The following is a 21,305-nucleotide window of genomic DNA, read 5'->3' on the forward strand; positions in this document are numbered from 1 at the left end:
TCTTGTACCTGCTGAAATGTTTCTCTCATGACACAACATTTCTTGGAATGCTAAAAGTGCAGTTGTAGAGCAGCTTTGAGAATGGGTCTAGGATCCTATATAGGGCACAATTCAGTTCCAGATATTGTTTGACTGTCTGAAACTCTGCTGATCTGCCCAACATTCACTACGTGTTTGGTAGACTTTCTGAGTTCTGAATAAATATGATTACTTTTTTTCCCTTCTAGTTAACAGACTCTGTCAACTGTATGATTTCTGTCCTTTTTCTGTTTTCATTTTTATTCCTTGATGTAGAACCATGGTGCTCCCATCTCCTTATGGTTAATTCTCTATATTGAAGACTAAACTCTCATTTTCCAAGGCTGCAAGCCTGACTTTCTCTCTTGTCTTTCAGCTTCTATTTCTGATCTGGACAGTGATGCCCCTGAACTATATAAGGATTCAAAATGTCTTTCTCTGTGGAAAACAACATAAAAAACATAGGCACATGTTTTATCATAAACTCTTCTCAGAGCTATGATTAGTGATGCAGTAGTGTCATACTTCCATGCTCCCAAACTTAGGACCTGCTATACAGATCCTAAATTAGCCATAGGAAGGATGCAAGAGAGAGAATGTGTTGTTCTTCTGAATAGATTTTGAGGGTTTATTTTATTTTTTTTTTAAGTAGAACTGTGGTGGGCATCCACAGTTTGCTACTGGCCTAAAAGCAATACATACATTTCTTCTAGAAATTGATAAAACCTCCATAGTATTCTGTAAGGGATAGCAGGTCAAATAAATCAGAAAATGTAGGTTTGACTCTTTGTCTTAGGCTATGACAATATGTGCCACTGGAAGATGTTACTGATTTTGCAGTCATGTATCTTATTTCAGTTTGGATTATCTCTGTCTGTATGCCTTCCCATAGGATTTGAAGCACTAGCTGGGGAAAATGTTACTCTAATTTGGAGTCGCTTAGAAGATGGGGATATGTGTTTTGTATTGATTAAAGAAGAGAATATACATACAGGCATTAAAATTCAGTACATCATACAACTTGTGTTTTGCTCAGAGACTGTGTTCTTTTTACATTTATATTTAGTGGGTGGAACAGATGGTGAGGATAGTTTATTGTGATGCTTTCATGAAAATGGGCACTTCTTCCATGCAATTGTCTTGTATAACAGGACATTCATTTGTTGGTAATGGAGTCCTTGCTGTACTGAAATAGAGTATGTTAGAAATATGTGTTGGAAAAGGTTATCTTGTGCTGAGTGCAAAGTAGCCCTTGTCTCATTCAGTTACTATCAGCTGCTGAAAAATAAAATAAAATTACAAGAATGTTTACAGGAGGCTGTGACTGAAGTGGAGCTTTTAGAATTTACAGATCTTCATTTTCTTGCATATGTATATTTTGTAGTTACAGACTTTCAAGGAAGAGACCACCATAGGTCCTCTAAGAAATCTAAAGCATAATTGCATTCTTTATATTAATGTTAACTGTTAAGTGGCTTGTAGCATTTGAGACATATCTAATAATCAGTATGCCCAAATTTTCTCATTTCTAAAACATGCTTATTCTTTTTAACATGTCAGTTTTAATTGTCACTGAGAGGTTTTATGTAAATGCCAAATGCCATCAATTCATCATAGCAGTGAAATAATATTTTAATCACTTTTTTAGAGATTCTGGTGGAGTTTGTGTTTTCTATAGTTCAGGCCCCTCTTATACCATTTTTGAAATATTTGAAAGTACAACAGACTGAAGCCTGAAGAAGTTTACTGGGAGGGGTTAGAAGCTTTTGAGTTTTTCCAGCTACCTGGACTTTGATATGTTAAGACCTAGAGGAAAAAAAGGATTGTAGCAGTATATGAATACCTTGAAGCAGGTAGCTCTTTAAGAAGCTTTAAAAAGTATCTTCTAAATATTATCGTAGGGATACTAAAAAAATCAGACCAGACAGCATCTCCTGTGGTCATCTGATTTGTTCATCAGTCATAGATCAAAATCAGCTATGCATCTGTCCTTACTGGAAGATATTTGTCAAGCATATTCTTAGAAGATTTTCACTGATAGGACTGTAATACCTCCCTGTGGATCTAATCCAGCATCTCCTTGTTCTTGGTGGTTGAAAGCTTTCTTCTCCCAGTATCTTAAATGATATATTTCTTACTGTGCAAGAGTTTAAGCTGATAGCCCTTCTTTCCACTGTGTAAAGCAAGAAGACATTATTCTATAGTGCTGTGCATGAGCTGTATGAGTATTTCCCTTTCCCTCTGCTGAGTCTTTATCTTACTCCCAGGTTTGTATCATTCCTCACATACCCTTTACTAAAGTCACAATTCCTGCTGCTGCCTTCTTTGTGTTGATCATTTTAGATCATCAATTCTTAGGAAAATTCTGAAAAATGGTTTTTGTTGTTAATGTTTTCAAACATTAACGTATTAAATATTCTCATCTCTTTGATCACTCTCTATTCACACAGGTAGTTTTAGGAGGTTCAGTTGGAGAAGTTGACATAGGATACTGCTGATGGCAAAAGTCCATAATGCTTGATTCACATCAGCCTCATCAAGCAGCCTTTTGCTAAAAAATAGGTGCTTATATAATTATTGTTGATGGCATGACAGGATTATTTTCTGTGGCTGTTGAGTTGGTCTTGAGCTGGAAGTAAGACTATGTCAGCTGTGATATTGTCTAGAGTATAAGAGGTCAAGAGACAAATGCATTTTGTCTCTTGAATGTAAGATAAAAATATTTTATATGCAAGAGACAAATATAAAATATTTGTTATTATTACACAAATATAAAAGCTGTTAAGACACCTAGAAAAGACTGTGTTACCCTTCTCAGAGTACCATTTCTCTAGAGCTTATTGAATTATACAATAAAAGCTAAAAATTTAAAAAGAAGACTTGTTCCTGCTCTCTTCCTTTTTTAATGTTTAAAGTTATTTCTGTTTATTTACTCCAGGACATTTGAAATGGACCAAAGCTGAGGATATTGACATAGAAACACCTGGATCTATTCTAGTGAACACTAACCTGAGGGCTTTAATAAATAAACACACCTTTGCTTCTTTACCTCAGCATTTTCAACAATACCTCCTGCTTTTGCTTCCAGAAGTAGACAGGCAGGTAAGTAGCATCGTACAATATTTCTATTTTTAATGAGACTTTTTTACAGTGTATTTGCATAGGCTGATTTGACTCACTAGGAATTGTTCCAAGAAAGAATTAGAAAATCTCCATATTTTCTTAGGTAGAACTGTAATGACTGTAAAGTCTATCTGTGAAAACCAGTTCCTGCTTTTTTGCTTCCTGAAAACTCTGCATATCCCTCATTTGTCTGAATGGAAACTGGGCAGCAAATCTTTCAAACTCACCAAATCACTTAATTAGCTTTTTTACCTATGGAGTTGAAGCTAAAGTTCTCATTCTCAAGACTTTCTTTATTTTGAGTCTCTTTTCACTTGTGATCTTCCTTGGTGCTCTGCCAGCAATGTCAAAGTCAATATTAGTTCTTTTTTTTCTCCTGCTCTTCACCTTTTACACAAGCCTACATGTAAAAGTTCTCTCAGCTCCAGCGCAGTGAATCCACTCATTCACACTTTTTATAAGGAATATCTGCTCCAGAGCTTATGGCTGTAGGCTCAGATCTGTTGAGAACAATGATTGGGAGAGTAACAGGCTGGAAAGAAAATTTCAGTTTCATGATCTTTCCTACAATGTCTAGTCCTTCCTGCATTTGTTGGTCAGATTGCAGGGTTTCTTAGAGCGAGGGAAAAAAAGTCTTCCCAGCACGTCCAGTAGTTAAAATAGAAAAGAGATTTCATTTACTCACTTGCCTCACTTAGGGATTCAAACAATCTTACCAGTTTCAATGGGGAATACCCATGCACTTAATTCAGGCTCATTAACTTAACCAAATAGGGCACTATATTTTTTGCAGATCATCCCTTTTTTTAATACAGTAACCAGAGAATGCAGATCGCTTAAATGACTAATTAAAACTTGCATCTTAAATCAGTATTTCATTTCAGTATTGCAGGGTTTATTTCTTAAACTGTTAGTAGTTAGTCTACCACGAAAGCAGAGGGAAGAAGTGCAATATGATGCAAAACGAGAAAGAAAAATTATATTGATGTACTTTTACTCAGCCTCTTATCAATTTATATACTGTATATTGTGGACCATAATTCTGCACTTAATAGCAGAATGCTTGAGAAAACATCAGAACAAGATCCATAGGAGAAACAATATAAATATATTTATTCTGCAGCTTCCACAATGCAGTCAAAGTCAATATTGACAAGTTTAAGAAAACTTTTTTCCCTGCTGTCAAACAGATTTTATTTTTCTCATAGTTTTGATTTTTCTCCCAGCACGTATTTTTCTCATAGTTTTGATTTTTTGTTCTCTTTCTAGTTAATTCATCAGAAAAGATTAAAAAAATGTACTAGGTAAATTCATATTTTCTCTCCAACCATCAAAGACTCAATGTTCATAAATTGCATTTCAAGTATGAGGCCTTTATTTACAAGTTTTTTACTTTAAAATTCATTTTTAAAAATGGAGTATCTACAACTGACAAGCACTTACCTTCTTATCAGTGTTCTTACAGCAGAGTTTTTTGGCAAGAAAATCAAGAGAAATTTTTTTGAATTTAAACATGCCTCGCTAGTTAAAAGCAGTGCAGGTTTTTTTTAACTTTTATTTCCAAAAGCATTCACATAATGCATATATATTATTTCAGAGGCCCAACACTACATAATTGGACACTGTTATTTCACAAGAAAATGTTGTGATGAGACATTTGCAAGTGTCATTCTGTCTGTCATCTTCTCACAGCATTCTGTGAGTTTGTGTAGCATACCAGGATTTCACCATTTGGAAGGCAGGAGTCACCAGTCATCTCTGGAAGTTTAGTGGAAGTGTTTGGCCTCTAAGTGTGAAAGTTTGAAATTTTTTTCTGTTGGAGAGTGGAATAGCCCTGACCCCTCACTTTGCTGAAGTCTTAGCAGAGAAAGAAATGCATCTCTTTTCTTGGTATCTGAGAATATGTCCTTGGCCATGCCTGAAGTGTGGCATCCCAGGTACAGACTGATGAAAGCAATTGAACTGATGTTATTTTCCTTCCTGTGGCAAGTGGAAAATGCCAGTGTAGTGCTCAAGGATCAAATAAAAGGAGAGAGAATTTTAGCCAGGGAGCTCTGGTGGGAGTCTCTGCTGTTTGTCACTCTGGCTGAACAAGGCAATGGTATCCAGTTTTCCTCTTTTATCTAAATCAAATGGGGCATCAGGCAAGCAAAAATGGTGCAACACTATTCTTTGAGTTAGCTGCACATCTCTGGGGGTTCAGTTTTACTGTTTTATATTGTCCTTTACTTGATTTGTCTCAAAATGCTTATTTCTTGCTCTTCTGGCTCAGAAGTGTCCGTGTGCTGCTTTGCAGTTGGTTGCTGTTGTCTTCCCCAGAGAAAGCTGTGTTTCTGTGTTGCCATGTGGATATAGTATGTGAAGTACTGTAATAAATGGCACCATAAAAATGTAATAGAGTTTTGCTATTTGCGTATATATAGTGATCTGTGAAATAAATTACTAATGAAGTGCAGTCTCATTTAGGCTTTATTACTACTCCACATAGAAAAACCCCTTGATGAATGATTCTTTGTCATTTCTGTCATAAACACCATTTTTCTGGGTGGTATAACTCCTCCTCCTTAAATCATACTCAGCCAAAACTTGTCATGCATGTGTCAGTTTGAATAAGCATTTTTAGAAACCATTAGTTAAGGGAGTTGAGGTTTTCTGGTTTTTTGTGTGCAAGTGTTTATTATAAATAAATGACTTATGTCTCAACCTTGGTTAGTCTAATGTGTTCAAGAAAGGTTCAGGGACAAGTTAGGAGCTTGTTGGGATGTGTTTTCTCATCTTTCTTTCATTTTCAAGTTTTGTGGTTGCTATAAGGAAGCTATTGGAGCCCATGGAACAGAAAGCCTTAGGAAAGATGTCCCAGAATGGAAGAAGTTGCAAACAACTCTTCTGGTGTTCATGCTGTAATTTTTCCTACTCCAGCTAGATTTTTGACAAAGTGGAAGAATAGGATCATTGCCTTTTGTTTTCCCCTTGGGAAAAGGTAAACTGAATCATGACTTATAGTCACAATTTAAATTGATTTTAGCCTGCATTTTAGTTTAAATTTTATTTCAGTAGGAATGAGGCCTTGTGTAATTTTCTGTATTCAAAAAGCCTATGAAAGAAATTGGAGTAAGTTGGCAGTTATGGTAGATGCCTTTTATTGAGGATTTTATTTGTTTTGATTTGAGTTCAGAGGGAATAAGTATGTAGACTTGTTCTAATCATATAAACATAGAATATCCTGAATTGAAAGGCACCCATGAGGATCATCTAGTCAAGCTTCTCACCCTGCACAGGACAGCCCCAAGAATCACACCATCTGCATTGTCCAAATGCTTCTTGAACTCTGTCAGGATGGTGCTGTGACCACTTCCCTGGGGAGCTGTTCCAGTGCTCAACCACCCTTTGGGTGAAGAACATGTTTCTGATATCCAACCTAAACCTCCCTTGACACAATTTCAGGCTATTCCCTCAGGTCCTGTCACTGGTCACCACAGAGAAGAGATCAGTGTCTGAGAATCAGCCATGTCCCAGACTTGTCTGTTTAGCAGACTTCTCCAAAATCTTGCATCACTGGATACCAGGAAACTCATGACTAAAATTTGAACATCCAGATTTTCAGCTCTTTATTAATCTCTATGGATTCAAAGACTCAAAATCCTTGAAGCTCAGCTGATACAGAAGTCTGTTGGGTGATTCCTTAGGAGACTTATATGACTGAGCTGGAAATATAGAAAACATGCAGGTATAGAAACTATATGGAAAGAAAAAGTCTCTGCATTTCAGTTATCACAAATTCCAGCAAAGTATTTTGCTTTACAGCTCTAAATAGAGCATTCTACAGCTAAAGAACAATGGATTTTTCATCAAATGCCTATTTATGACATTGATACATCAATCTGATAATTATATGTAACAGAAGCCTTCTTGACCACCTCTCAGCACTCACCTTCAAAGCAGGAAGTTTCTTTCCACATCTAGATTGCTCTATGGCACCAGTGAGTCTTTAAATATTAATTAAACAATATATATTGTGCAAGGATGAATAACAGGTCTGTATAACAGGTTGCTGAAAATGAATGGCAGTTGACTATGTTGTGTCTACACCAGCTTTCCTTGTTGGTGCTTCTGGGAAGTCAAATTCCTGCTCTTGACACTGGAGTATGGGCAAAAGAAAGGGAAACACGCCCACCTACTTAGCTTCCAAGATGAGAAGTGTAACATTATCTGAATAGTAGCAGAAAGCTGAAGTGATTTTACTAATCCTTAGAGAGCTAAACAAAATGTTCTTTCCTGAATGCTCTGAAAAAAAATTGTGTCTTTCCAAACTCTGTAACTGCTTAACACCTTTCTGATCTTTGAGAATTTAACTCAGTCTTGCATTTTCTCTTCTGGTAACATTGGGCTCTTTTGAGTCTCTTGTGATTTGTACCTGCCCTGCCCTTTCACATAGGATGTGAATTTCTTCCTACAAAAATGCTTCAAAGCCATCTCAGACGTGTGTGTTAGGTAGCCCTGCCATTTTATCAGATCAAATCTATTCAGGAAGAATATTTAAAACAGTAGAGGAAATCACAGTAGTAGTTATATCTTGTCTCAGCTTTACTTGTTTAATAGAAGAAATTTAGCAATAATCTTTTATCTACAGTTTATAGAGAGTCAAGTCAATTACTTAAATTAAAAACTTCAGTATTCTTAAAGAATTACTTAAGTCATGTAGTATTGCACAAGGGCCTGTGAATATTTCAAGTTTGTAGCTGGTCAGTCTACTAAAAAGACAAACATGATGTACAAATCAAAGAATTCTAGAATGGGTCAAACCCCACCTTATTTTCTTTCTTTTGATTTCTAAATCAGTGAATCCCAAAATAGTTACTGTCCCTTGGGTCAATGCTAGTATTGCTATGCAGTCACATCACAGTATCCTTTTATTTTAAGGTCATTGCAGGTTCTGTGTTTGTCTTGGCCTGTTCATTTTAGGTTGGTACAGTTTGAATCTGTCACTTTGTAAAGATTCCTTCTCACCTTGCGTTGAGAAAAGGCACAGAGTGATGTCAGTGATTTACTCTGTTCCATTTAAAAAAATAAGTAATTTGGGGGAAGGTTATCTACAGAATTCCAATTCAAACCTCCTTGTTTTCATGCAGTATGAATCAGTTTAATATCTGTTCCTATGGTTTGAGCAATGATAGCAGAAAGTAACCATTGTTTTTGATGTGCACAAATTACTCCTACAGCCAAGCACATCAGTTGGAATTCTGTGATGGGAAGCGGATAATGAATAATAAAAAATATTCTTTTACTTGTAAAAGACAAGAAGAGAAGTCTGGTATCTGATATTCTGAACAATTACTATTTAGTATGTATCTTCCTGTATATTAGCTTTTTATTAGAATAGTGTAAGTGAAGCTTGATTTTCACTGTTTGTTTCTTGTAGCAATGTAGCCATCTCCCTGCTTGTTTTATTAACTTCATCAGTGCTCGAGGTTTATATTTGCCATTGGATTTTTGTAGAATTGCCTTTATAAAAAGACCAACTGCAGAAATTAGTGCTGTGTGTATTATTTGCTTCCAGGTTTATTTTATGTTTCTCTGCATGGAATTATTGTATAGTGTTAGTTAAATGGTTACCTTATCTTACTTAGCTGCCTTTTTTGCTGATATTACAACCTTTTAGCTGTGTCCTTTTCCATTCTCTATCATCAGTAGCTTTCAAATATTTATTATATATTCCTATAAATGCTTGAGTTTTACACTGAAATAGTTTTAGGGTTATGACAAAAGCATTTAGTTCAGAGAAGAAAACGTTTGCAATTGAAGGTTAAATGTAACATATGTCATCTGCACCTAAGCAGATTTAAAAAGCTGTTAAATTGGCACCCCTGTGTGTGCAGTAATTGAAGGTCATTTTATGTCACATTTCTCCCTTTAGCTGACATTTTTTCTTCTATTTTACTGGTTGATGTGGACAGCATGGTGTTGCTGTAATGTGCTTTATTTGTACAGCTTTGTTAGAATAGTTTTAATACACGTATCTTACAGACTAGATATACAAAGAAATTCCAAAGATTTAAGCTGCCTTTTCAATAAAATTTTGGGTCTGATCCCTGAGCTGAGCTAGCCAAGGGTTTTCAGACAGGTTACAACCCCCAGATGTCCTTCTGTCCTTATGCAGGAAGTTAATTTTATTTTACCTAACACACCTGTATGGATGGTGTATGTGTGTATTTCACAGTCATGTATTACCAACAAACATCAGTTTCACTTTATGTGAGTTGAAAGCTAAAGCATTTTACTTCAAAATCCCAGTTATCTTTAGCTACAAGAAAGCTACTCTTTCAGCTTCCCTAGGCAGTCCAGAAAGGCTCACTGCAATTGCATTGCAATCTGGCTGCTCTGATTGATGTGGTAATGGAATTCTTGTTTGCTTGTTTGCAGTAATCCCTAGAGGTCCTCCTCAGTATCAGTATGTCTACATATGTGAATAGGAAGCTTTACATTTTTGATTAAGTGTCATGGTTTCATATTGCTACAGGCTTGGTCACTGTATTTCAGAAGTGTGAATCAGTGTTTTCCACTCTGCCCGCATCCATGTTGTGGAAGTTCTTTTTTGATTTCTAAAGCCTAGTTACAAGCTCTTGTCACACTTAAAACGTCTCACCTTTAAGAACACATTTTGCAGCAGTGTTAGCTGAGCTATTGCATTTGCTTTGGTCTGTAGCAAGGCTAACCTCAGTTGAAGCATCTAGTAGGACACAGCAGTGGTGCTGTGCCCCCTTGAAAGATAAAAAATACAAGATCCACAGCTGTCTCTGTAGCATCCTTTCCCATAAGTCCTTCTGATGTGTGAGGGGCCCTTCACTCAAGGTTGTTCTTCTGATGCAGACTAGTGAAGCTTTTGTTCCCCTCTTGTTCCCTTCAAGCAAGTTTTCTAAAGTACAGTGCACAGCTGTTAGTGCTTAAAAAAAGAGGACTGTGTATGCAATGCAAGTTCCATTTATATTTGAAAGAATTATTAGTACTTTAAAAAGAGAACTGGTAAAGCACCTCCCTTCCAGTGGGAAAGTAAGTGCCTCACATAAGTGCCTTTTTAAAAGACTCTGCTAGGAACTGTGTTACGAGAGTATAACTAATGTGTGGACATAAGTGGTAATGTATATAGGCACAAGAGACTGATATGCTCCAAGTTATGTAGCTGTTAAGGATGCACTGCAGTACTGCAGTGGGTAGTGTTCCAACTATGTCTCCCTTGCAAAGTGCTAATAATTAAGTGGTATGAATCCATCTGCAGTGCCTCTACTGCAGGGCTGCACTGGAATTAGATGGACAACAAAACATCCCTGACCATTCTGAATCTGAAGACAGACAAGGACTTGAAGCAGGATGTTGGATGCAGGTGCAGCATAAGGAAGAGTGAGCAGAAGTGATTCATCCGTGCTTCTGCAGCACTCTCCCCCTCTTCACCCTCATTCCTGTCCTCTCTCTGCTTCTCCCTTCGCCTTTCCCTCCCCTCATCCTTTTCCAATATATTTGTTTGACTTAAATACAAAAGGGGAAAAAGAAGTTGAGACTTTCTTCCTAATTATTTCAGAACATTGCTATTCTTTGAATTATTCAATCTCAGATTTCATTTTGCTTGTTCTCGCTTGTGTTAAGGACATGCAGCCATTTTTTTGCATAGAATGGCAGTGCTTTCTAATGCCTAGAGAAAAGGGATTGGATGCAGGATTTTCAGTTTTGACAGTCATCAAAACTGACTGACTAATTTTAGATGCCTACATGTAATTTCCCCTCAACTTCTTCTTGGGCTCAAAGTTATATGTCTATAATTTTAATATTAAAAGCTAAGTGAATAGACTCTGGTTGTTTTTATCTCTTTTCCTGCACTCTCCACAAAATATGAACATTCTTGGATAATTTAATAAGGTTTAACTTTTTCAGAGTCTCTAGTCATATTTCCTTAAACAAGTTCCATACATGCTTGCCTTGATCACAATCCATATATGCTTTTCTGCCTAATTTTCCCCCAGGCTTATATGCCTTCTCTAGTACCTTTATAAATACTTGTTTTTTATGTGTGTTCTGACATGCTTGGGTTCACTAATTACGTGAACTATGTATTAGAAAAAAGGAGTTTTAACTGTTACTTTTAGAATCTGAATGCAGTTAGACAGTACATGGTTTGCTGCATGTTGTATTTTTTCTGATTTGCATGGGTTTTGTTTCACTTTAAAACATGCTTTATCTTTTCATTTTGCCAGATTTATTACTCGTCTAAAATTCTTCATCTAATTTCTTGCATCTGAGCTCAAACAGATTGGATTCTATTGTCTTTTTTGACACTACAGTGTATTGGAATGAATATAGCTATCCCACTTGTCTTCTTGATTTAGACAAGGTCTAAATTAACAAGTCACATTTCATTTTGAAAACATATGTTTGCAATTCTTTGGTCTTACTCGGCGTATTTCCCACTTTAGTGAAGATGGAAAAGGTCTTTTTTTCTTTCTCTGAAAGATACTTCTTGCTTTTCTCCTCATGTCTGAAGCAATTATTCCTATAGTAGTAGATACTTTCTTTTTCATCCTTTGATGTTTTACTTCTAAGTTTAATCTGGTTATTTTTTATCGGACTGAAGTAATACTCAGAATCAGTTTCACCATCTGTCTTCAAAATCTGTCTTTTCATTTTGTATTTGGAGGCAGACTGTTCATGTTATGTCAGCAATCAGGTGGGAATGACAAAGAGCTTTTCTTATAAGGCTTGATAACTTCATAATCAGAACTAAAGAAAATTAGCCATATTCTGGTTGATGTTACCGTTTATTGTGAAAAGGTAATGGAAGAGAGCTTATACAGAGTAAACATGAACACCCAAGCTGAGGTACATCAGAATTGATGAGAGAGCCATAGGATGAGTTGGTACCTAGCTATGTCACCTCCCTAGACCTGAAGTTGTGATGGCTGACTTTGTTGTTCTTTCAGCAGCTCTTGAGTCAGACCATGTATTTCTGTCTGGTGTATTTATGTATGTATATAGTGTTGGATGTATCTCTTACCATTCATGTATTTCAGTGTTACTGTAGACATTTTGTGGTCACAACAGCAAAAAGGCCCTGGTAATTGCATCTTGACAGAAGTATTTTTCTTATATTCTGTTTATATACTTCTTACTCAGAAACTCCTCCACTGCTGGCTTTAAATACATGGTAACTGATTTAAGAAAGGATAGATTTTTTCATCAGTCAAGACACTGTGCAAATGTGTGCATTTTTCTGTTTGAGATGAGCCTCTCAATGTTCTTTATCTTCAGGCAAAGAAGCAGTTCCTATACTATTGTGGCTGTGGGTTTTTGCAAGGCCTGTCTTTTTTTTTTTGTTTCTTCAATATTCTGCATCTTCAGCTGCATTACTTCTTCCACATTCCTGCCATCTGTGTCCTCAAGACCTGAAATCATCAATGTTTGTACTAAACTTGGTAATTATCGACTCCTTAACTATTCACTCCCCTCCTTTTTTTGCTTCTCTCCAGTATTGCACTGCGCCTTTCTCTGCGTGTTTCTCTTTCCTTTCTTTAATGTATATCAGAACTGCTGACAAGCTTTTGCTTCTCTTGAAACAAAAGACAGGCAGAGAGAAAGGGGAGTGGTTGTTGCCCTCAAGGAGATGAGCATGTGTGTGGACCTCTTCTATAGGGTGGATTTCAACCTGGTTCAGATTTTGGAGGTTGAAGTCCAAGAAGAGGCAGTGGCATGAATGCCATTGTGATGTGAGTTTAACAGACCATCCTATCTAACTCAGCACTTGTAAGGCCACACCTAGAGTACCTTGTCCAGTTCAAGGATTTTACCTAGATAAGAGAAGGGCCAGGGGAAGGTTTACCAATGTGTATAAAAGGATTTGGCACTACCAGAAGCAGTAGGTACAAACCAAAAGGCAGGAGCTTTTATATGGACATGAAGTAAAACTTTCTAGTGAGGGCACAGGTTGCCTAGAGAGGCTGTGAGCTCTCCATCCTTAGTCATCTTAAAAACAAATTGATTTTTATTTCCATCTGAAGTGTGCTATTATAGTTCAATAACATAAACATGTTAATACTTTCAGTGTGATTCTCTCAGGTCTGGGAGATGAATGAAAGGCTTGTGCCTTAGCTTGATAGGTTATCTACCACATGTACAGCTACTTCCTGTGGATGGGGTTTTGAGCAACCTGGCCTAGTGGAAGGTGTCTCAGGCCGTGGCAGGGGATTGGAACTAGATGATCTTTTAAGGTCCCTTCCAACCTAAACCATTCTTTGATTTAGTGTAGGAAAGCGTAGACAGTTTTGTCTGGAAATTATGTGGGTTATTACATTTCTAGTTTCTAAATCAAAATTGAAAAGAAAATGTGGTCATGATTACAGACAGCTCAGCAGAAATATCTGTTTAGTCAACCTCTAAGCAACAACACCACCAGGGAGGCTGCACTAAACAAAATACCCTTTTCATTAAATAAACACAATTAACTCATCTTCAATATTAAGCGTGGCCAGTTCAGTTCAGAGCCTGTGGAAAGAACCCAGAAGAGGGCACTAAAATTTGCACAAGCCATAAAAGTGTCTCAAGAAAAATTACTGGACTTGAGCTTTTTAATTTACCAGAACAAAATTAAAAGTGAAGAGCATCAAATTTAATACAATCAACTGCTGTATTTCATACTATAGATAACTAACCCATGGAAGTCTTTTGCATACTAAAAGTTAGTATTGATTGCTGCCACAGTTCAACTGATATAAATAGAAGATGGTGGATGCATGTATGTGAGTAATAGCCACAGTTAATCAAACAGACTGAAATATTTATGGACATTAAAATTCACTTTTTCAATCTTATGGCAGCTAAACTAAATAGAAATAGAAAACTTTTATTTGACAGCTTTCCTAGTAATTGGCTATTATGTGGTCTTTCACAAGCTTTATCTACATGATCTGTTCCTTGCAATTATCAAGGGTTAGTTCAACTTCTGCTTTGATCTGATATTGTTACCATATGGTCCCGCTCAGATACAACTAAATGCTGAAAAATACAGCATCTTTGCTTAGCATTGAGTTGTGTAGCAGAAACACTAATATCAGAAATGCAGTCATTGTTTAACAGAACTTACAGATTTTTTGTGACAACTACAGCTGCTTTTCCTTTTGACCCAACTGCATTCACACTCATTCTCTATTATAGGCTTGCCAACTGTTAGAGCATCCTTTTAGTTTGGTCCCATTTATCACAATCTCTTTTGAATAGTAGTTGTATAAGTGGAAAAATGACTTTTAGATAGGTAATGGCATACTTGAATAGTCAGCAGTATTCTACAGGAAATAGAGAAACTTACTCAATTATTTTCCTACTCAAAATACATGTGAGTTCACTTAAAAGTATTTTGCAGATGGATAGACGTTAAGTTTTATAATTGCCATCGATTATTTAACAAGGAGAGCTCTAGCTGTGGATAACTCCTTGATATAATTGGTTCCCAGGTCATTAGCCAAAGTAGTGAACAGGATAATGATTGTTTTGCATTATTGTAGAGAATTTAGGCTTTTATAAGTGCAAGGAGATCTTGTTAGCTTCCAAAGAATGTGTCAGTCATAACATGAACAGTCCAGAGACTAACAGGAGCGCATATAGTAATAAGTTCTGTTTCACTTTTTAGTACCTCGTACTAAAATATCAGTATACCCAAAGTATATGGCCTTATAATAGTGGTCTTTGCAGCCATTCAGTATTTCCCAATGAGAATTTGTGTCTCTTGGGCTTAATGAGAAATCTCTTCCACAGGGTTGCCACACTCAGCCTCAAGGCAGAAAGTATCTGCCTTGACTTTTAACATGGCTCAAGCTATCAACTGCTAGTAAAAAAGTTGTTCATGAGTAAGTAAGGATCCTTCCAGCCATCACAAAGGACAACTGGTAGCAGATACAATGGGTTTGTGTTTGAGAATGATGGTTCTAGAAACTGAGTGTAATCTAAGATTTTGAAAAGAAAAATTTCTCTCGTCTTCTCTACACTAAGGCAAAATCAACGTCTGCTTTTCTTTATATTGGCTAAAACTTTTTTTGGCTGTTCAGTGGTGGAGAATTCACAGCCTCTCCCAAAGAAATCTAGTGCTTCATTGTTTTCACTGGTAGAAAACTTTTTCCTCGGGGTCAGATCTGAATCTCTCTTGCTGCAATTCCGACTGTTATTCTTTATTCTTTTTGGCATCTATGTGTGGAGTGTGGAGATTGCTGTGTCCCTGTTTCTTTTTCTTGAGAAACAGACCATAATAAGGTAGTCTTCATAGATCTAGGACCTTAAGTCTGTTCTTATCCTCATTTATCTCCTTTGCATTTTGTATGGGTTCTGAGTTGCATCAGTCAGAATTGAATGTTTTACTCCAGCTCAACTGGTAAGTAACACCAAGGAGTGCAAAACTCATTTCTCTGCTTTTACACATTACTCCTGTTTATAACTTAGAGTGTTGTGCTCACCTGACTTGAAATTGCAAGATTGACTTATATTAAGTTTGTGAACTGTCCATCGATACAAGTACTTTTCTACAGAACTATTGCATAGCCACTTATTTTCCTTATTTTGCATTTCTCTAGTTCTATATTATACAAGAGAATCAAACTTTGCTTTTGCCACTATCGTAATGCCTGGCTTATCTCCATTGTTTCCAAAGTAATTCAGAAAACCATTAAGAGAATTCTGATGCTCTCTGTGCATGTTCTCTGACTGATAGTATTTTCAAATTACTTCCATCTTTTTATCATGCCTCTGAATACACCGACTCCCAGTTCATAATAAATAAACAATAGTTCCCTAAGTAAAGAGTTCTCAGTAGTTCTTTGGCAACCTAATTACAATTTATATATCCTGGCTTTGCTTAAGAAAATGTTAAGGAACACTGCATTGTTACAATCAAGATACACAAGTTGTGCCACTTCTCCTATCACAAGGCTTTTATGCTGTCCAAGAGAAAATGGACTGATCTGATATAACCTACTCTTGACAGATCTGCGTTGGCTGTTGCTCAACTCATGATTAATTTTCAGGCAGTTGTGTGTGGTGTGATACCTTACATGGGTTAGTGGTAGGCTTGGCAGTGCTGGGTTAATGGTTGGACTCAATGGTGTTACAGGTCTTTTCCAACCTAAATGATCCTATGATTCTATCTGTGATCCATATCCTATTGTGCTTTAACCATTGCACATATTTTCCAGAGCATGAAGACAGGGGGAAGAAGTTAGGTGTTTAAACACAGGTTTCTTGGGCCAACTGAGAGGCTAGCACCTAGCTTCTTTAAAATGTTAAAGGTCCCATGTAGATTCTGGGTTGTGTCTGCTCAAAATGTGTGCATAACAGTATCTTAGGACATCCTGGAGTATCACAAAAAAGAATGGATTGTCTGTGCATAGGCCATGGAGTTCTGAAGCTGGCTAAGTCTGTAAGTCGTTAGCTGTTCCTATTCCCTTCTTTAGACACAGATGATACATATGTGCTATGTATGTATAACTAACATATATAATTTTGCATTTGTACTCATCATTTCTTCAAAATCCCATCTTTTAACAGTTCTGAAATAGATCCGTATCTGGTCATTCAACAGGCTAGATGATTTGAATACATTTATGTAATATTCGCTGAGCTCCTTGCCTGTTCAAGGTCAGTTCTGACCCTTTTGCCTTTTGTTGCTGGTATTAATTGTATTAAGCACCTCAACCCAGTAGATTTATGATGAAGATTCATGGGAAAAAAAAAAAAAAAAAAAAAAAAAAAAAAAAAAAAAAAAAAAGAGAGACGTTTTAACATTAGGTTTCTCTCTGTATTCCTCTAGTTTTTCCCCAGTGTTGCACAGTGGACTTTTTCTTTCATCATCTTCTTGCTTTTAATATACTTACAGAATTCTTTCTTCTGGAGTTTGATGTGTCCCTTTCCAACTGTGTCTAATTTTGGCCCATTATACCATGTTCTGCTGTGGCATTCTTGCTTAGTAAGTTGACCTCATTTCCATTCTCTACATGCTGTGAGATCAACAGTGAGATCGTAACTAAGACAATGTGGTCTTATTGTACAATCCCCATTACTCCTTTGCAGGAGGCTTTGCACTCCATGTGGTCAGCATTGTTTATTTAAAGAACTGTGACAGTTTTTTTAACTCCTTTTTCACTAGCATGATGTTCTTCAGGATTCTTCCAACTAATTCTGCATTTATGAAAGTATGCCTACTTAAATCACATTTTAAAAATTCTTTTGTCATTTCTTTCTTTTCTTCTTTTTTTACAAACAAGCCCAATCTTTTATATTACTATCAGTCATGAATTATCAGATCATCATTTTGCTAGTTAAGTAAAAAATGTCGATTGTCAGCTAAATCTTCCAAGTCCTCCTACGTACCATTTGCAGTTCTTGCATTAGTGTTCAGCCATCAAAGGCTGAATTAAATGTACCACTTCCATCACATTATCCTCTTCTTTAACTCCTCCTTTTATAAATAAACTTATTTTGGCAATAGATCACAGAACAGGATTTATTTGAATTTGATTTGCCCATACCATTGGGCTGTATTTATATAAATACAGCATTCAAATTTTGAAGAAATAAGCAAGTCTGTCTATAGACCATATTCCTTTCCTCCACAAGGCCTGTTTTCAATCACTGCTTACCTACTGCCATATCTCTAAACCTTCTTTTGGGGCATCATCACGTGTTGAAGATGACAAAGCCATTCTGCCTATAGCATCTATTAAACCACCATTTCATATACAGTATATGTCTATCACTGCTGATAAAAATATCAACAGATCCCTAGGTTCCATGATGATTCCTACAGCCTCCTTGTCACTTCTGATCCACTCAATCTCATGTCTGGTGATATTCTTAGGGTGATGGTGGAGGGACATCATGAGCAGGAAAAATGGTAGGTTTTGCAGATACCAGACCTACCTTCCTGAGGTTCATCACACAGTCTCTGTTGTCCTCGTTCCCTCATTTCAGATGGTGTAGATCAAGTCAATACTTGAGCATAAAGCTCTCTCAAGTGTCTGCCTTCAGAATGTCAGTCACTAAAGTTGCTGCATTTTCAGATGCTCCATCTGCACTGTGGAATAATCACAGGTCAGTGGAATGCTGGTGCCCAGTGCTGGAGAATCCAATTTGTTGCAAATTCGTGTTACAAAACAGCAGTGGTGTCTCTCTGCACAAATAAATATTATGTAATGTTTCCTCTGTGTGATATAAATGCTCCTAAATTTTTCATTTGTAATATTTTGGGTTTTAATGCAAAAGCATCAAAAATGTATTTTCTCATATCTTCCATTTTTTGTAGATAATTTCCTTTACATACCTTTGGGAAAGCATGTGAGTTGTAGGATTGTTCTTCCCCTGAGATAAAATATAGAGTTAGTAGCAATTTTTAGAAAGGGTATAAGAAATGAGTGGTACTGGATCCTTCGTTTGGATGAATCTTCACTTCTTTTGCTGATTTTCTGATTGTATGTGTGTTTGTATTTTTGATTGGTCAGTTTTGGTTTTGTTTGGTATTTTTACTGTAAGGCTGAAAGAATTGGGATGGCTGGGTCTGTAAAAAAGATGGGGAAAAACTTCTTTGCAGGGCCTGTTGCTGTGAGACTGAGGGGTAATGGATTTAAACTGAAGGAAGGTTGATTCAGATTAGATATGAGGAAGAAAGGGTTTTTATGAGGAGGATGGTAAAACACTGGAACAGGTTGCCCATGGAGGTGGTAGGTGCCTCGTGCTGGAAACTTTCAGGGTCAGTGTGGGTGAGGTACTGAGACACCTGATGGTGAATGTGTCTCTCTGATAGTTCAGGGTGTCCCTGCTCGTTGCAGAGGGATTGGACTAGATGACCTTTAAAAGGTCCCTTCCAACTCAATCTGTTCTGTGATTCTAGTCACAGATGGCATGATATTCACACATGAGCTTTCAGGTAAGAAATACGGTGTACTCCAGGAGAACTGTGTGCTGTGGATCATTAGAAATTTTATAAATACATTAGGGGAATTTTGGATCATTTGAAAGAGACATAGAAATAATAGATTGACTAATTCCTTGTCTTTCAAGATTCTAGCCAAAATCAGATAACCTGCCAGTACACACCTATGCAGTAATTGCAGTATATTTGCTAAACACCAGTGCGCATCTTCAGGTGTAGCTAAAAAAATAATCCCTGCCTTATTTTCAGAAGAGAATTTTCAGTGAAACTTAGAGGAAAATAATTGAAGTAGTTCTAGAAAGGTTACTCAGTTTATTCTGATAAGAGTGTTTAACATTTGCTTTGTAATGCAAACAGATACTGGGTTTTAACAGATATGTTTTGGGCTTGAGTGTTTTCTTGTTTGCTTTCAATAAAAAGAGGAACTTTCAAAAGCCATTGTGAATTCAACGTGAAAGTATTAATTAGAAAACATAATTCTAGCATTGTGCTTAATCAGAAAAACCCAGAAATTTAAAGCCCAACAGAATAAAACATAAACTTTCCAAGAAATGTTTGTTGTTCCAGCTCATTAACACACTGTCTCTGTTGAACAGCATTTTTTAAATACCATAAAAATTAACAGTGTATTTAAGAATTGCTTTATTGGCATGTTTCTCAAAATTCTAATTTAAGCCTAGTGGTTAATTGTCCTGTCTCTATCATCAGAGCTTAGAGAAGTGAATACACTCCATGACTTCAAAATTTCCACTTTAACTTGTTGATTCAGGTGAAAATGCTTTCTCCAGGAGAAGTAGGAAAATATTTCAGTAGAGGTTGTTAGCTAACATTGTAGAAGGATGGCCTCTTAGGCCTTCAGAGTTTAACAGAGCATTAAAGAAGTTAGCCTGATTTCGCATGACTAGGGTATTGAGAAAAAGCATAAAACATATTTTTTAGTTCTGTTGTTTCTGATGGACTCTTTCAAAACAACTGCATGTAAAATTACTTGGGTTTTGTCTGTTCCAACTTGTTCAAACTGTTTTCATTGTGTAGAAATGTTTAAATGAACTGAAAATGGCTAAACGATTGAACGTTTTGTTAATTTGTTTTGGCTACTGTTATCCTCTTTCTGCATGGTGCTTTATTCTTTCTCTAACGTTTTCAGAATTTCTGTTTCATTTGCTGTATCTCTTTGGCCATTATGAGTTTCTTTAGTGTTTTTGTCTTCATTCTTTTCTCTGAGCTTTTTCTGGTTGAATAAATCCTTCCTGTTCCATTCCTAGCAAATGTTTTCTTTGATCTCAAATTCATAAGCAAGTTGGGGAAAGTCACTGGAGCTGCACAACTCTTTATTTCTTCCATTTTTAGCATCAGTATCCATATGTGTACCAAGTCTAGATAATGATGTCTACTTTCATACATCCCACTATAACATTTAAGCATTTAAATGTTTGTTTCGTGTCATGTTAAAATGGATCATTCTAAGCTTCTCCTCTAATTAATTAGTGTGTGTCCACCTTCTGTGTCATTAGATGCTCTTTAGATTTTGATTGTTCTAGTTACATAAATCTTCCATGAATTATGTGAACCCATGAACACAGGTCTCTGAAAAGGCCCTTCTCTGCCAGTTCATCAGTGGCAATGGCTATCATGCAGTCAGTCAGTGACTTCATGTTTTTTCTTCTTACATTTTTTAACCTAAGCACCTTCAACATCATTTTTTCAGTCTTGTGGACATAGTTCCCCAATATTTGTAAGCTGCTGCAGTTCACACCTAAAGTGGTCAGTGAAGTATGCATGGGGCTTTTGATACAGTTCACAAATTGACTGTAATTCCACTATTAGTTGACCTATTTTTTTCTTCTTAGGTAACCAATATAATTCTTCCTTTTTACTATTCTTTTGGGAGTTTGTTTTACTTCCTTTTTTTTTTCTTGTACAGATATTTACTACTTTTTTTCTGGTCCACAAGAACTAATGACCTTTACCTGTGACCTTGCTAACATTTGCTTTCTGTTCTGAAGTTCCAGTCTGTGCTTTTTTCTCAGGTGAACTAGATCACACTTGAATTTGTTTGGACCTTTTCCTAGCATTTAGCTTGGGGTTCTGGGTTCACAGTTTCTTTTTGAAACTTTTTAAGAAATTTGCACCCAGAAACTTGGCTCTTTTTGCTGAAGTATATTAGCCAACAAAAATAAAACGTGGCGTAACTCTTCCTGCAAAGGTTGCTTTT

The 21,305-nt window shown here is 36.5% G+C and overlaps 1 protein-coding gene across 1 annotated transcript in view; it reads left to right on the forward strand.

Moving 5' to 3' along the window:
- ASXL3 (ASXL transcriptional regulator 3) overlaps window positions 1-21,305 on the forward strand; it is a gene marked incomplete at both ends in the record, with an annotated part of 120,639 nt that overhangs the window by 82,310 nt on the left and 17,024 nt on the right. Inside the window, one exon of the mRNA XM_083878472.1 lies at window positions 2,957-3,120. Coding sequence (XP_083734598.1) covers window positions 2,957-3,120 — 164 coding nt within the window. The remainder of the gene's footprint in view (window positions 1-2,956; window positions 3,121-21,305) is intronic.

The sequence above is a fragment of the Zosterops lateralis genome, assembly GCF_965231275.1.
Source record: "Zosterops lateralis genome assembly, chromosome: 1".
Taxonomy (NCBI): domain Eukaryota; kingdom Metazoa; phylum Chordata; class Aves; order Passeriformes; family Zosteropidae; genus Zosterops; species Zosterops lateralis.